Here is a 15,859-nt window from a genome sequence, read left to right as displayed (position 1 = left end):
TTGTATAAAGTTTTGAAAATTCATTAAAGGTCACAAGTGGTCACAAAGACATTCCTCGACTGTTTGCTAACAGTTTTAATGATTGCACCAGTATTTATTGTCAAAAGGAAGTTCAAAATTCTTGGTGACAAGAAAACTGTTAGTGACCATTAAAAAAAATTGCTACCTTCACAAACATTTGCAAACCATTGCCGCTCAGTGGGATACGGGCTTTACTAATTTGTGTAAAAAGCCGTTTTTACGTATTTCGATGCATTCATTTACCATGCGACTCCTCTCACATTGGACATGGTGGGTTAATATCCTGCGCTCTGCCATGTAATGAACTTCTCATGTGCTTAAAGAGTGATGCAGGACGCACGGCGGGACAAGTGACAGCCCGTAATGCGTTTCTCAGCGGCCGCCGCCGAGATCTTTCAATGAGCTACCCCACCATAAACTCTGCTGGGAAACCGATGGCCGATAAAGAGTTGCGTTCCCTCTGATGGATGCACGGTGTCGGCAAACATCATTAGTGTGTCCCTCCTTGAAAAAATCTGGCACTTGAATGGAAGAATGTTAAGCAACATTGTAGAAGAAGATGTTTTTGTTTATTAAGATCAGAATAATCATAGTAATACCAATTAAAATGCAAAAAGCAAAGTCAATCGTAATACAATTTATGTCAAGTGAAATTAACGAATTAAAGAAAGAAAGACTTAGGAATAGAAACGGCAACAACCGAACTAAAAAGTTATGCAGCTCTGTGGAACATACACTACGTTTAAATGCAATCAATATTCGGGTTAAGGTCAGAATTCCGGATTCTGAAACATTCGGACTAACCCGTTTACATACATGCGAGTTACTTCCCTATCCCAATATAAACCGTGACGCATGGAGGTTATTTTGCAAATAGACGTAATTTCCACTTTTACCTTTCTAATTTTCAGTCAATTAAAGACATTTTATTCATGTCACTCACCACACTTGTAAAGTTGTTCATTTCCTCCTCACTCCCAAAGTATGGTTCTGTGCTACGTTGCCATGTTTGTTTACCTACGTTTGTTTATTTCTGAAAGGATTGCGCGCCAGATCGTTATATACACGCATACCGAATTTTCTGGGCTATACGTCACACTTTTTTTCATAAGTTGGCTGTTCCTGCGACTTATATATGAAAAAAAATATACCGGGGGTATATAATTTCATAGAGAGCCACAAGAGGGCACTCTAGACTTACGAACTGATAGCTCTTTAACAATTAAATATTTAAAGAGTAAACATTCGCTTACAATGAAAACTGAGAACGACAGAAACACAACTGACCACCAAAAGAAAATCATATTCTACAGACTACAAGCTGCAAGTAGTGAACCTTTATTGTGTTAGCATATCTTACACTTATTCAGCCTGTTCTCTATTCTTTTCTTAATGTTATAACTTGCCTCCCAAGATGACGTCATGTCTGTTTTTGGTCAAGTAGTAAAATAACAGGGAGTCCTCGGGTTATGGACCCGAATTTCGACTTAAGTCGGATTTCACCATTAAAGTCGATATTTGCATCAAAAAACATATTTGTGTGAGCCGGAAGATGCCGGAACCAATATTTCGTGTTTCTGCACGGACATTCATTCAGAACACAACCCAATGTTCCGTTCAAACGAGGTACCCCAATCGTGTTTATATGACTAAATGTTCGGGTTTTTGTGCATGTTTGTTTACATGGCCTTCCAAAACATAAATGGCAATATTCGGGTTCTGAAAGGGTTATTGACTGCATGTAAACAATAGCATAGTCACAAACACACACAACCATTGTGTAGCACTCACACTTAGATTATACCGGAAGAGAACCTGTTTACAACATGAGGTAAGACAATGTGTCATATTTTGCTCAGCAACAGAGTTCAAATTAGATCAGCAGTCCTAATAAACTCTTTAATGTCCATTTGTGATCAATCGCAAGTCTGACCTAAGGTAATTATATAGTTGTCAATTAAAGGGAGGTGCTCATTTATCATGATATATTTTCACAATTAATGATAATGTGCACAGCATTCTTGACCATGGTGACCATGGGCGGAGCGAGGTCGTTGCAAACAAGCGATTGGCTACTCGGTGTTGCAATCTTAGCGACTTTACGACAACTTTGATCAACTTTCCCGGCCCCTGTAGCATCTATTTTTCGGGGGAAAAAAGGGATGTGCAACAACTTCTAAAGACTCGGGTACTTCTTCCAAAGTAGATGTTTTCCCCTCCACATCTAGACTGCAAATGAATGGCGCTTGATGATGCCTTGATTAGCCAGAATCAGGTTCGTTTAGAAGGAGGTATGTGGCTTAAAAAGTTAATAAGTAGTTAGCGAGTTGAAAACGGCGGAAGTTCTGAAGTCAGCCTGCACTTCACCCAACTGGTGTAAAGTTTTCGTGCGAGAGAGAATCAATTTAGCCAAGTGTGCAAATGTCCTGCACCTCAGCATAGCAAGGGTTAACTTCCTCTGGAGTCCAGCTGAGGATTAGGAGATGGAGCTTTAACTGCCTGCGCTAATGGCGGGTGTTTATCTCAATACTTTGTTTTTTTGTCGCTCCCCGACTCGCTCTCATTTCCCAAAGCTGTCCCCGGAGCCCGCGCTCTCGTAATGACTTCCTGCGCACCACGCACCCGACGGAGGAAAGGAAATAACAAGATTGTCATTTGGGGCTGCCCACAGACGCGCGTTTAATTGGCCGCCGCTCTCATCGGGCTCTGTTGTTAAACGCGCTAGCTATTAGCGGTAGCGGCTCTGATTTCATGTGTTTGTTTATTGTACTATTGGCTGGTGTTGGTGTGCAGAGGTGTGTGTCAGATAGATAGCGAGCGCTCTCCAGACTCTCTCTCTCTCTCTCTCTCTCTCTCTCTCTCTCTCTCTCTCTCTCTCTCTCTCTCTCTCTCTCTCTCTCTCTCTCTCTCTGTCTGAGTTGGGTCGTGGTTCCCCCCGGGGGGCCCCTGTCGCAGTAATGGCCTTCTCCTGATTGCTCTGATACAGGTTAGGAATATTGGCTTTAATGATGTGTAAAATGAGCAAGCAGTGCCACTGACATTTACAGATGGGCGCCGCCTTGGCCTGTTCTTCCCAACTGCTCATTAATTCACGGGGAATGGCGAGCACTTCTTTAAGTGACTGCCTGACGCGTGCGGCGGCGTGCGACACGAGGCGATGCGACGCGCCAAACAATAGCTCACCTTTCGCCCCCTCCAAGCGGCGTCTCCGCCAAGTGTTCACACAAATGGATTTGAAAAAAAAAAACAAGGAAAGAAGATGAGGTCCTCAAGGCTAAAGATTGTTGCTAAGTCCTTTGTAAGGTTTTGTCACAGCGGTCTCCGGAGAGGCTCGCGTACAATAGAGAACTCAGCTGGACTCGCAACGGCGCCCTGAGGTGCTAATCTGGTCCACAGGTGCTGTCACTGTCTTCATTTCTTTCAGCGTGACAAAGGAGCCTGCACTTGAAATGCTCTGAGCACAATTCTCTCTTATTTTTGTTCCTCGTCCATAGATGACACTGAATTTAGGAAATATTTGGTGGCAAATTTTGATATTTTTCAGAATCTCCTCCATACTGGAACAGTAGCCTGAATTTCTTAGCAAGTCAGAACATTCCGTGGTCTATCACTTATGGAGGACCAAAACTGCTAATATTAAAAATAAATGAATAAATGAATAAAAGTGAAAATAAAAACGGATAAAAAATATATAATTCAAGAATTCAATACAAAAAGAATATAAATTGAAATACAAACAGCTATATATATATATATATAGTTGTGTTGTTATGTTCAGTTTGGTAGGCAGTTTGCGATGGCAGAGCCACGCTCATCCCCTCATTTGAATAACATTTCGACCTGACAGAGCGTCTGCAGCATGAAATAAATAAATGAGAGCAGAGCATTTTTATTTATTGATTGATATCTAATTCAGTTTATATATTTATTTTTGTACTTATTTGCATCTAATTTTTTAATATTTTATTTTATTTTATTTAGGTATATATATATATATATATATATATATATATATATATATATATATATATATATATATATATATATATATATATAAATAAAGTACTCCGGCACGATGCCCGGATTTCCGGCGTAAGACAAATCCAGCGAAGTAAACAGTTTAACCGTGGGGAATATTTTACACGTCTGGCAAAACACCGCCAATGCGAAGAGATGGCCAACTTCCAAATAAATCTAAGTGGATAATGAACGAGAGTACCTGACACTTGGGGAGGACTGGCCATAGGGAATTTAAAGTTTTCAAGTTTCCCAAATGCCCAGTCCATCCGCGGCGATGAATCGAATAGTAAGTAATGGCTTGATGTCGGTCGAACAATGAATCAGCACGTTGGACACTGCACCACCGTTTCCCGGAAAAAGTTCAGGCTCAGGATATTTTTTTTTGCTTTAAGCCCTGTAGCGCTTTTTTTCCTTGCTTCTCAGACGCTTCACAATGGATACATTATTCATGCACTCACACATTCACACTGATAAGCTACTTAGGCAGCCTGACGGAACGCGAGGCTGCCAATGTGCGCCTACAGCCCCTCCGACCGCCACCAAACATTCACACCTTCCATACGCCAGTGTGAGTAGCACTAAATGATCTTAACTTTTGCACATCTTCCAGCAGACATTTTAGCCATGTATCATCCATTGCGAACATATGCCAGCTAACATACAAACTTCCTTCCTTCCCAGAACAAGTTGTGTAAGTGAGACATTCGCCAGCAGATTTATGATCCATGTAAATGCCGGACGATGTTTATCTTCTTCCGCTGCTCCCTCTTTGTCGCCGCGCAGCCATTACGCTCTTAACTTCCCTCTTTATTACACCGTGTTAATTAAGGAAAATCATATTTAGCGCATCACTCACCGGCAGGCTTTCGGCCGCGCGCTCTCTCCTGCCGTTAAATTGATTTGCAATTGTCAGGAACTTGTTGATGGAGAGCTGGCGGATAAACACGGCCAACAGGTTAATGCTCAGCATAATGTGACGAGGTGATTGTTCCAGGATGCCACCTGCAACCACGCGGTAATAACAGAAGCTCTAATGGCCTCTTCACAGGCTCCTCATTGCAGGTTGCCTGTAAAGCTCGCAGCGATACAAGCTTTGGGCGCATTGTTCATGCTAAGATTTAGTGTGTCTGGGATGAAGAAGGGGGAAAAAAACAACACTTAACATGCAGCAGAATTACTTTGCAATGCAATTACCAAACTGTGAGGGAATAACTGTACTGTATTATACCGGTTATTAACATTTTCACCTAATTTTAAAATGTGGGAGATGACAAACATGGCGAGGAAAAAAAAATCAGCTGAAGCTTGACATTGACTAACCTCTAATCACATCTTTTTGGCATCTCATCCTTCAATCGGCCAATTTATAGAGGACTTACAAATCAAATTGGCCATCAATTGCCCGGCGTTGCAAGACAATAAATCCCTTCTCACACTGCACTCGTTCAGTGTGAAGGAATTGCAGCACAACGTGAAATAACCGGTTTGCGGCGTGCCCATATTTGGAAGTAAAAATTGAGACTGAGATGCACCATGAGAAGATGATCATCCCGTTACCTGTAATCAGACATTTTAAAATTGAGTCTCAGTTTTAGTCCAGTTTTAATCACGCTTGTAGTTAGTGAACCTTATCCCGTTTTTATTTGTCCATTTTTAGTCGACTATAAATCTAGCATTTTAGTCTTGATTTTAGTCCAAAACGTGATTTTATTAATCTAGTTTTAGTCAACAAAAACTGTCAACATTTGAGTCTAGTTTTAGTCAAAACAATCATTTTGCCCCTGCATATTTTTGGGCAGCAGATAATGTTGAACGTTTCAGATTTATAACTATTTCACATAAAACTTTCTCTCATCTTTTTGATGAAACTTCACGCACAATTACAGTATTTCAACAAGTGGCTACAATGGCTCCATGTTATGAGCTACAAAATTTGCCATTATTAGTTAGCGGTCGGATTAACGTTATTGTTGAAATGTTATAGCCGTTGGATTAATGTTGCATTATAACTATAATTTACTTTTTCTTTTCTTTTTTACCTTTCACCATGGATCCACCTCCTGTCTGTCCCATGTGTTTGTGCATGTTGCACTCACTAGCTGCAGATCTGAAAGGGGGTGTGTCACTGTGTCACATGACAGTGTCACAGTGACAGATTAGCAGAGACAAGATTTTACAAAATTATATACATATCAAGTACATTTTCGTCCCGTCTTTATTAGTCGTCAAAAATACCAGTTATTATTATTTAATGAGGGTTTTAGTCCAGTCCCGTCTAGTTTCAGTCAAAATGTGTGTTGACGAAATTATTTTTGTTTAGTTGTCATTGACAAAATTAACACTACCTGTAACCCATTCCGCCTACTCCTATCCAATTGACGTTGCACCACTACCGTTCTTGAATGGAATCTTTTGAAGCACCTCTTGTCGCTCCGTGTCGCCCAGCAGCTCCATTTTGTGGTCCCTGCTCCTCACCACATACACAATGAATGAAGTTGACCACGTATGAAAAGGGCTTGACGCTCTGTGGAGCAGTGAAATATCCGGCCAACACACTTTACTGACATCACGCAGGTCCCAGAGTATGAAACAATGCAGGTTAAGGATGAGAATCTCGATTAGCCTCACCCGTTTTAACAATTCCGATCCAATAAAATGTAATGTCCAGCAATGCACGGGCGTCAACTGTGTAATAATGAGAACTTTATTCATATCACAACATGACAATTTTCAATTTGTGACATCGTATTGTAGCACTTACGACCAGTGTATTCTACAAGTGTGTGTCATTATACCACAAATGAGGCTGGTAGCACCATAAACAAGGTCCGTTGCAAAAATATCCAAGTCCATTCTCAAATAACATGTAGTGAAATAAAAACGGTAAAACAGAGAAATGCTTAATTTTTGTGGAGCCTGGCTACGATTTCAAATACATTCAGCGAAATGCTGAGTTGTATTTTTAATCATTTGTTTTTATTTGTATGCCGTTCCATCGAAATATATCAGTACGTGAAACCGGTGGGTGGCACAAAAAAGTTCAGGGAGCACTCTACTGTACTGAAAAAATGTCAATGACATCCTTGATGAGATTACTCTGATTAGTACAAAAAAATCAAGTCGTTCAACCCATAAGCTCCTCCCACAATCACGAGTCTCGTCCCCTGAACCAGATGTTGGTTGTAGTACAAAGAGTGACTTGTGAGAGTCAGCACGGTGCCTCAGGGCATCCTGACTGCTGAAAAATGCAAACGAAAGGAAAAAGCAGTAAGAAGAACAAATAGAAGAAGCTAAGCTAATTGTTAGCTTGTCCGATAACTATACTGCATTTGTAATCTTCTTCTTGTCATTTTAATCGTGTTGGTATTGTGGTCCTCTTTTGTGTTTAGCAACAGCTTGAAATATTTTCTTAATTGGCTATCGATTTTGTTTCACTTCAGAATCACGGAAGCCGTGGATTAGCGAAACTAATTTGTAATCGGAAATACAGTATTGAACAGGTTTAACATCATCACCTCGTCAGCCCCATTTTTGAGCAGACACGGGTGGCAAATCACTCCTAACGCACCCAATTTGGCTCCATTGTTGGTATGAGTGTAACCTGCTTTAAATATGAGCTTCTTTAGTGGCTACAGTTGCAAGAGTGCATTCGTGTGCATGGCGAATTAGATTTGTTTTCCCTTCTCTGCTCATCAGTTTAGGAAGTCAGCCATCCTTTGCATTTTTAATCTCCATAATGAAAGTCTTTTAATGCCTCCAATTTATTGCCTGGGCAGCCAACAGAGTAATTAGCTTTGTTCTGTTTTTGGTTTTTTTCTTTAAAAGATATAAAAAGGAGTAAAATAGCATTTGAGACTAGCAATACATTGGAACGGAAAATTTGAACACAATTCTTCTTTCCATATTTGGAAGCATTTTGCGCATAAATAAATAATGGACAGAGAAATAATCTGTTCCAGGGTGTAACAGAGACCATCTAAAAAAAAAATGTTTCCCCTAAACAGGCAATGTTTAATATTTGTAACCGTCATACAAGTGAAAAATAATAACAACCTCTGTTAAGGTTTTGAAGCTACCTCAGATGCTGAAAATTGCTTTGTACCGGCATTTTTTTCTTTTTCTTTTTTTCTTTTTTTTTCTGGAGAGCTCAGTTCATTCGGTAATTTTACCGATTTGACATGTCATCATCATTGCTCTCTTTTTTATTTATTTATTTTTTTTATTAATTTTTATTTTGTATGTGGGTGTGTGTGAGTGTGTATTCATTAGTTCACCTAAAACCTATGAAAAAATCCCATACCGTTCACCTAAACCGAACACTTCAGAATCCAGCCAGAGTCGTGAGGCCGTCAGGAGACCCGAGGAAGGACCAAAGAAAGGAAAGTGAAATCCAGCACCGACCAGACGCCACCCACCACCCACCGGGCCACCAACCACAGTCCTTAACCAACCCCAGAAACATCTAAATTCCAACAAATCAGGGAGACCTCAAGAGACCAAAGGAGAGACTGAGGAAAGGAAGGAAGGACAGACGAAGCAGAGTGAGATCCGCAGACACCAGCCTCCACCGATTCAATGACCTGAGGAAGAAGCAGATTGTGTCTGAGTTTCGATAGATGCTGGTGTGGTGGATCTGGCATGCATGAAAATCTCCACCAAAGAGGGGAGCCGTCGACCCCTGACAGGACAGAGCAAGCGCAACACCTCAGGGCCCCCCAGGCCGCGGCAGCGCCAAAGGACAACCCCCGGGCCCCGCAGGGGCCACCGGCCGGAGAGCAAACCCAGGCGCAGGAGCGCCCCCCCACCCCAACACGGCCCGCGCCCCCACCCCAACGCAGCAGGGCGGGGCACTGCAGGCCCGCCAGGCACCCCACCGGTCCACAGCCCCCGCTCCCCCCACGGAGCTATCTCCGTGAGATGAGGCGCTCGAACAGGCTCGCTTCATTTTCACAAAATATTATTTCTACCTCCTCCTGCATCACCTCTGTAGATATGAGATGGTAAAAATATGAGCCCCGACGAGGGTCTTATAAAAGTCCGTGGCCTGACACGACCATACGTATTTACTTCCGCAAACAGCGTTGTGAGTGACGTTGTATCTTCTTCTGCGCATGCGGGTCACTTTGGGGACGAATTACGTCCACACAAAGACAGACTGAGGTCGTAATTATTAGGTAATGTGAACGCTTACTCAAAAAAATCGGATTTCACCCAAAAATCAGAATTGAGCATTAAGACCTGCAGTGTGAACGTAGCCTAAGTGGCACCCACACGTAATGGGTGGCCAAAGACGACAGAGCAAATTTTAGCACCGCAACAGAAACAAAACCTCACCCATGGAACCCAGCAAAAGCAGATTATTGCCTTGACCTGAACAGTAACACTTCACATGGCTGTCCCTCCTTTTCCAGAATTATTTTGCACAATACTGTCCTCCATGCTTTATGTTGTCATTGAAATTTGTACAAATTTGCAAAAGTACCTTTTTTTTTACAGGCATTTTGAAAGAGATGGCTATTTTTGTACCCTAACCTCCCTACTAGTGCTTTCTAGTGACAGCCAACCATTAATACCTCCCCTCTTGTACCTCTAAATAAAGATGCTCCGCGAAGCCCGGATCAATTCTCGCGACCTGTAGTCGATTGCACAAACGGAATCAGATAATTGAAGTCGGTGTGGAGCTAATTGGATTATTGCTTCTGCCACGCCGCTACATTACGAGCATCCGTCAGACGTCTGTCATTTAACAGCCTCGTCACGGCGCCCGGGAACCGCCATTGATTACGAACCGCGGCGATTTCTGTCAATTAGCAAGTCGTACAGAGTTAATTTCAAGTGAATGGATTGTACTACGTGTCGCATAAATATGCTTTGACTTGCAATGGCAAATTTGTCATGAAAACTGGAGTGGAATGGAGAAATAATCACTCGAGAAATGCTATGTGAAGTCCATGTGTATTAAATTGAGGCAATGTAAGACATATTGAAGCTGTGTTGGCATAACAACCAGACACCTGAGTATGTGGACGCGTGTTTCTCAAAGCTGTAATACAAGGTAGTCATCTATTGTCTATGTATGGCAAAGCTTCGTGAGGCATATTAAAACTTAACTTTGCCAGATTTACATGTTCATGTCATCAAAACAATCCCACTTGAAGCTAAACGGGCATAACACCCAAACACCTGCGCATGTGGATTTTGAGGCTGAAGAACAGGACAGTATCGTGTCTATGTGAGGTTGGAACAAGACAAATATTAATACTTCATGAAAGGGAAATGAATGCAAAGATGCAAATTGCAAATAATATGTACAATTACGTATACAAAAACAAATAGCAAAATCTTTTTCCCTGCACCTTGTAGTTCATTCTCAACCCCCCACCCTCACCCCCAACACCCCCCACCCTCCCCAAGCGTCTCCTCGCTTTATGTATGCAAACGAGGCCACTCTTTACATTGACATAATTAGGTAATTACAAATCATTTGGCGACGAGCTGAAGCGTGCAGCTGCGCGACACAATGTACAGTATGCTGTTGAGAAACGACAGCATGTGTCGCAACATATGTTGTGTCCAGAACTCGGGTTTTAGGGGACACGAGGGCATTTGTCTCATTTGGACTGAAAGGCGGGATATTTGAAAGAAAGCCCTCGCCGTTTTTGATTTTAGAGCTAATGTTTGTGTCAAGTCAAAAAGAGGCCGAACTATAACAACTCGAGATAGCTGCATAATAACTAAGAATAGACCGATTATCGTCCGGGGCGATTATCAGTGCCGATATTTGGCATTTTGACAAATATCGGCATCGGCCTTTTTACAAATTAATTGAATCTCACTCAGCGGTGAATGCTTGCAAACGTAGCAAATAAACGGTTTTCATCAGGATTCATAAGATGTTCATAGACAGTTTTGACTTGTCGCAAAGACATTTTAAACATATTCAGACAATTTTTCTGCAAAAAGCTTTTAAAAACTTTTACGAACCCTGACGCAAGCCCCGAATTAGCTACACTCGCATGCATTTGCTTAGTGAGAAACATGGAACTTTTCATTTATGGATTTATTAAAATGTCTTCTTCATAAAAAAAAAATGATGCTAACACTAGGAACTCCCCACACATTTTTTTTTTTTTTTTTTTACATTCGAAAACTTTAGGGAACTATTTATTTGCTTAGTTTTTAATTTAGCTTAACACATATCGATGATCCTGGAAGCTCCCTGCATTTTTTGTTATAAATTTTAAACAAAGCTGTCCATTCTTTATTTGTGTGAAATTAAAAGAAAGGTTTTTTGTTTTGTTTATTACGCTAATGTTTTCTTTTCGGTTATCGGCCTCCTTGACTACTAATAATTGGTATCGGCCTTGAAGAAACATATCGGTCTATCACTAATACTAACAATGTTATAAGATACAAGATTACAGTATAAATGAATTCATATCAAGTCAGAAAAAGTAGAATAATTTTTTTTGCTTAGATAAGCCGGATTTACTATCATACTAAAAATATTAAAATGTAAACACACTAAGTTCAATTGTAAATTTGTGTCAAAATAAATAAAATTGCCATGACCATTTTAGTGCACTGCTGACAAAATGCATCACTTGAGGACATAAGCAAATTTCTGTGCAATTTATCAGTTTACAAAAACAAAGCTATACTGGACAAATAATATGTCAAAGTCAGTTCAATTAAAGGGTTAGAAATCCAACATAAACTTCTTCTTTTTTTTTTACAAAATCTATTTTTCAATCATTTTAAACTTTTAATTAAATTTCAAATGGAATTTAAATGTCTTGAAATCAACGTGCCGTAATCAGTCCCATTTTTTCCCCCGAACTAACAAACTTAATCATCATCTCACAATATAAACCAATAGTCACGCCCAAATATGTATATTAGAAAATGAACGTATAGCCGTTGTTTTCTGTAGAAATGCAGGATTTCACATGCGGTAATGTTCAGCAAGAACTAAGATGGGCTTGAAATACTTCCTGTTTTCCTTCTTATTCTTTCAAAGTTAAACAGTGTACTTCTTGTTACCTTTGAATAAAAATCAGTTGTCTTTTTTCTTTTTTCTTTTTATCAGAACAAGAGGATTCTTTTGAGTTCATCATCGTGTCGCTGACCGGACAAACGTGGAACTTCGAGGCGTCCACGTACGAGGAGCGCGAGCTGTGGGTGCAGGCCATTGAGAGTCAAATCTTCGCCAGCCTGCAATCATGCGAGAGCATCAAGAATAAGGTACTTTACACCGTCTGTCACTTTATTTCCATTCTTTGCCTCTCAAAACTCCATCGCTCCCTGCCCTCCTCCTCCTCATGCTGTCACATATGGGAGGCTGTCAGACAGGTGCACAGCAGTGTTGTCTTATTACAAGTGACGGGCTTCACAGACAGAAGCCGGCTCGTGTCAGCATGCCTCATTATCATATTTTATTTTGACGGAGTCTCCTTCCTACTCTCGGCCTGCTTGATCGTGCTCCATTTTACAAGCGTTGTACTTTGCAACTCATTCCCTCTCTCTTCGCCGCAGTCTCGATTAGGCAGCCAGAGCGACGCCATGGCCATCCAGTCCATACGCAACGTGAGGGGCAACAGCTTCTGTGTGGACTGCGATGCAGCAAGTGAGTATATTTGGTTCGCATCAAAGATAAACTACTTCGTTAGGTGCAATATCATGAGATGCAATACAAAGATTTCTGCTTTCAAGAAAATGACATTGCTACTTTTGGGTAGGGATTTATTTTAAAATGACTTGATTTAGCATACTTTTGGGACTGTACTTACTTTTGTGGTTCATTTCCAAGTACATTTCCAGCCACACACATTCTATGTGGCTGTGTTGTATGTTGAAAAGAAATAGCAATACTCAAACTGCACATAAAAGTATGAACACCGGGCAGGGGACAAAACAGAAGTAAACAGTAATAAATATTTACGGGAGATGGGGACGCAGCCCGGCCGCAAATGTATCATTTATAATTACTAGGGGTGTCAAAATGAGTGCGTTAATTTTGATTTCATTTAAAGGTCCTTTAACGCCACAAGTTTTTTTTAACGTGCAATTAATGACCGCCCCTTACTTGGAAAGCCTGCAATGCAACAGACACGTCCACGTCAAAATTGAGCAGATTTAATAATAATGCACATATTTGTGGAGACTGGGGGTCAAGTTGTATTTTACAATTTTAAAAATGTGCAGAATTTTACAGGTTACGTCATGTTAAAGATTAGATAGCTCTTTATATGAGAAGAAAAACACACTGAGCTGTCACCAACATCTTACAAATGCAATTATGCCATCTAGTGGCAGAAAAATTATCTCAACACAAATCAATACCACACTCGTTTTTTACAGTACGGTACATCTTTTTTAATTTTATGAATTATTATGAAATTAATGTATCAATGATTTAAAGACGCAAGCATATTTCTATTAGTTTAAAAAAACATTCTATTATACATTTTATTGTACATTTAGAACATATATAAAAATTGTGATGTGTTAACTATTGAATTAATGCGATTCATTTGAATCGCCTGACACTCCCTAAAAATTACCTATTATATTATATTATTATTATACCTAATATCATTTCAAACTGACAGTGTCGGCCCCTATGGTGACTCTTGTTGATGCTTCTTTTGGGTGAAGTGTCACAAAAAGCCAAAGAAAAAGCAGTGTTAATTAATACTCATGTTGAAGTCAGATTTTTTATTTTTTTTTACTCTACATCACATTGTGACATGATCTTCTCCCTCACATCATGCAGATCCCGACTGGGCCAGTCTGAACCTAGGCGCCCTGATGTGCATCGAGTGCTCGGGCATCCACAGGAACCTGGGCACCCACCTGTCGCGCGTGCGCTCCTTGGACCTGGACGACTGGCCCGTGGAGCTCAGCATGGTCATGACGGCCATCGGCAACTCCATGGCCAACAGCATTTGGGAGGGCGCCCTGGAGGGCTACAGCAGGCCGGGCAGCGACAGCAGCAGGTAAGATCCACAATGACATGACATTTCAAATCATGGGATTTGAAATCCAGCACATGCAGTATGCATGACAAAGACCACAAGTGTGTCTGGAACATGCTGGCATTTTGTGGGTTTATAACACTATTAAAGTTCCCATTAAGACCAATTTCGGACTTAAAAAAATAAAAATTATGAAGGGGTTGAGAGGTCTGCTACATTGTGCTGATGTATAAGTTATTTTATAGTATGTGGTTCATATTAGTATTAATAAGAACAAAAATAATAAAAATATTTAATGAAACAGCTGCTGCTATTATTATTATTATTATTATTATTATTATCATTATTTTATGTCTTAATAGTACTTATACTTACAATAATAATAGCATATCATATATGTATATATTGTCATCCCTCTCATGAAAAAGCTCAAATTACCATTTCTGAATTTATAGTATATATTTAATATTTTCTAATATATGGAATAAAATGTTTATTTAATTATCATAATAATTATTATTGTATTATAATTTTAAATAGTGAATAATATAGAAGACAATAAAGTGCATGGTTCCAAAATATAAAAATTTAAATAAATACATACATAAATAAATAAATTATATCAAATGTATTGTTAGCATTGATGTTTTTGTGTATTTTCTCAAGTAAAATAACGATGCATAATTTAACAGTGACGCTACTATAAAATATTAAATACACTTAAGTATTTATTGACAGAAATGCAGTAACAGTTTTATTTGACATGTTTTCAAGGTTTTCTTTATTTTGCTGATAAATAAAATGAAATACACGTACATAATATGTTAATACAAATATTAAAATGTTAAATTCGATTTTTGTGTGCGCTAATAAATACAATAAAATGCATTGTTCTAAATTTTTATATTACAATGATAATAATAATAATAATGATGATTCATTTTGGCCTTTTGTTAAGAATAGAAACCCAGGATTTAATAATAAAAATATTTGTAGTAGTAGTATTAGCAGGATGATGAAACCATACCTTTTAATGTCTTTATTTGCACCCAAACTCAACATTTTAAGCACATATAAAACAGAACCTTCTTGATGTAACAAACCTGTTGCCACGTCATCCATTTATGTCTTGAATTTCCCTTCATAATTCAAGCTGAGCATACCAAGTGTGACATAATTTAGCAGCTTCCTGCTAAATGTGTTGACTAGCTTCAAATCCATTAAGTTCCTCACTTGACATGTAAGTGTTAATCGGGGAAGAGATCTTGTGATGTTTAAAAAAATTTTTTTTTTAAATGCCGGCCCACCGTCAGCTCGTCTCTGAAGACGCGCGAGGTAGAGGATTGTTTATCTCGCGCTGACAGGTAAGGCCTGGCGTCCCGGGCTGACTAATGGCCTGCTGTGTGGCTGTGCAGGTAATTAAGCACACCATTATGGTTAAAGCTTAACCCCGAGAGCCGGACCCTCGGGCCCCCAGAGGCCCCGTCACATATCCATCACCGGGGCCCAGATCATCGCTCTGTCTGTCATGGCTGCCACTGTCTGAACGTTCTCCCTGCTGGCGCTTTTGGACTTACTGGGGGAAAAGTACTGAAGCTGCACCTTCCATTTCACATGGCATCATGTGTTTAAGAAAAACAATTCACACCTAATGAACACTTTTATTAAAAAAATTTAAGTCATTGTTTTGATTGACTTAATCTAGCTGAACCAATGTTTCTCAACGTTTTTTGAGCGAAGGGATATGTTTTACTTTTTTTTTTTAAATGGATGGAAATTGCAAAAGGCAACACTGGTTAATTTTACCTTCTGGTAATGAAAGAGCATTTAAGTCTTGTGGC

General features: G+C 39.8%; 1 protein-coding gene across 2 annotated transcripts in view; it reads left to right on the top strand.

Moving 5' to 3' along the window:
- The window catches only part of agap3 (ArfGAP with GTPase domain, ankyrin repeat and PH domain 3), a 123,301-nt gene that overhangs the window by 82,394 nt on the left and 25,048 nt on the right, over positions 1-15,859 (top strand). For both annotated transcript variants that reach the window (XM_086083215.1, XM_086083206.1), the window contains exons 14-16: positions 12,131-12,285; positions 12,577-12,667; positions 13,817-14,039. In XM_086083215.1, the coding sequence (XP_085939341.1) occupies positions 12,131-12,285; positions 12,577-12,667; positions 13,817-14,039 (469 nt within the window). The remainder of the gene's footprint in view (positions 1-12,130; positions 12,286-12,576; positions 12,668-13,816; positions 14,040-15,859) is intronic.

The sequence above is a fragment of the Leptonotus elevatus genome, chromosome 1 (genome assembly GCF_054856555.1).
Source record: "Leptonotus elevatus isolate MCC_2025b chromosome 1, RoL_Lele_1.0, whole genome shotgun sequence".
In the NCBI taxonomy this organism is placed as follows: domain Eukaryota; kingdom Metazoa; phylum Chordata; class Actinopteri; order Syngnathiformes; family Syngnathidae; genus Leptonotus; species Leptonotus elevatus.
The sequence above is the reverse complement of the archived record's forward strand: the minus strand, read 5'-3'. Positions and strand labels throughout refer to the sequence as shown.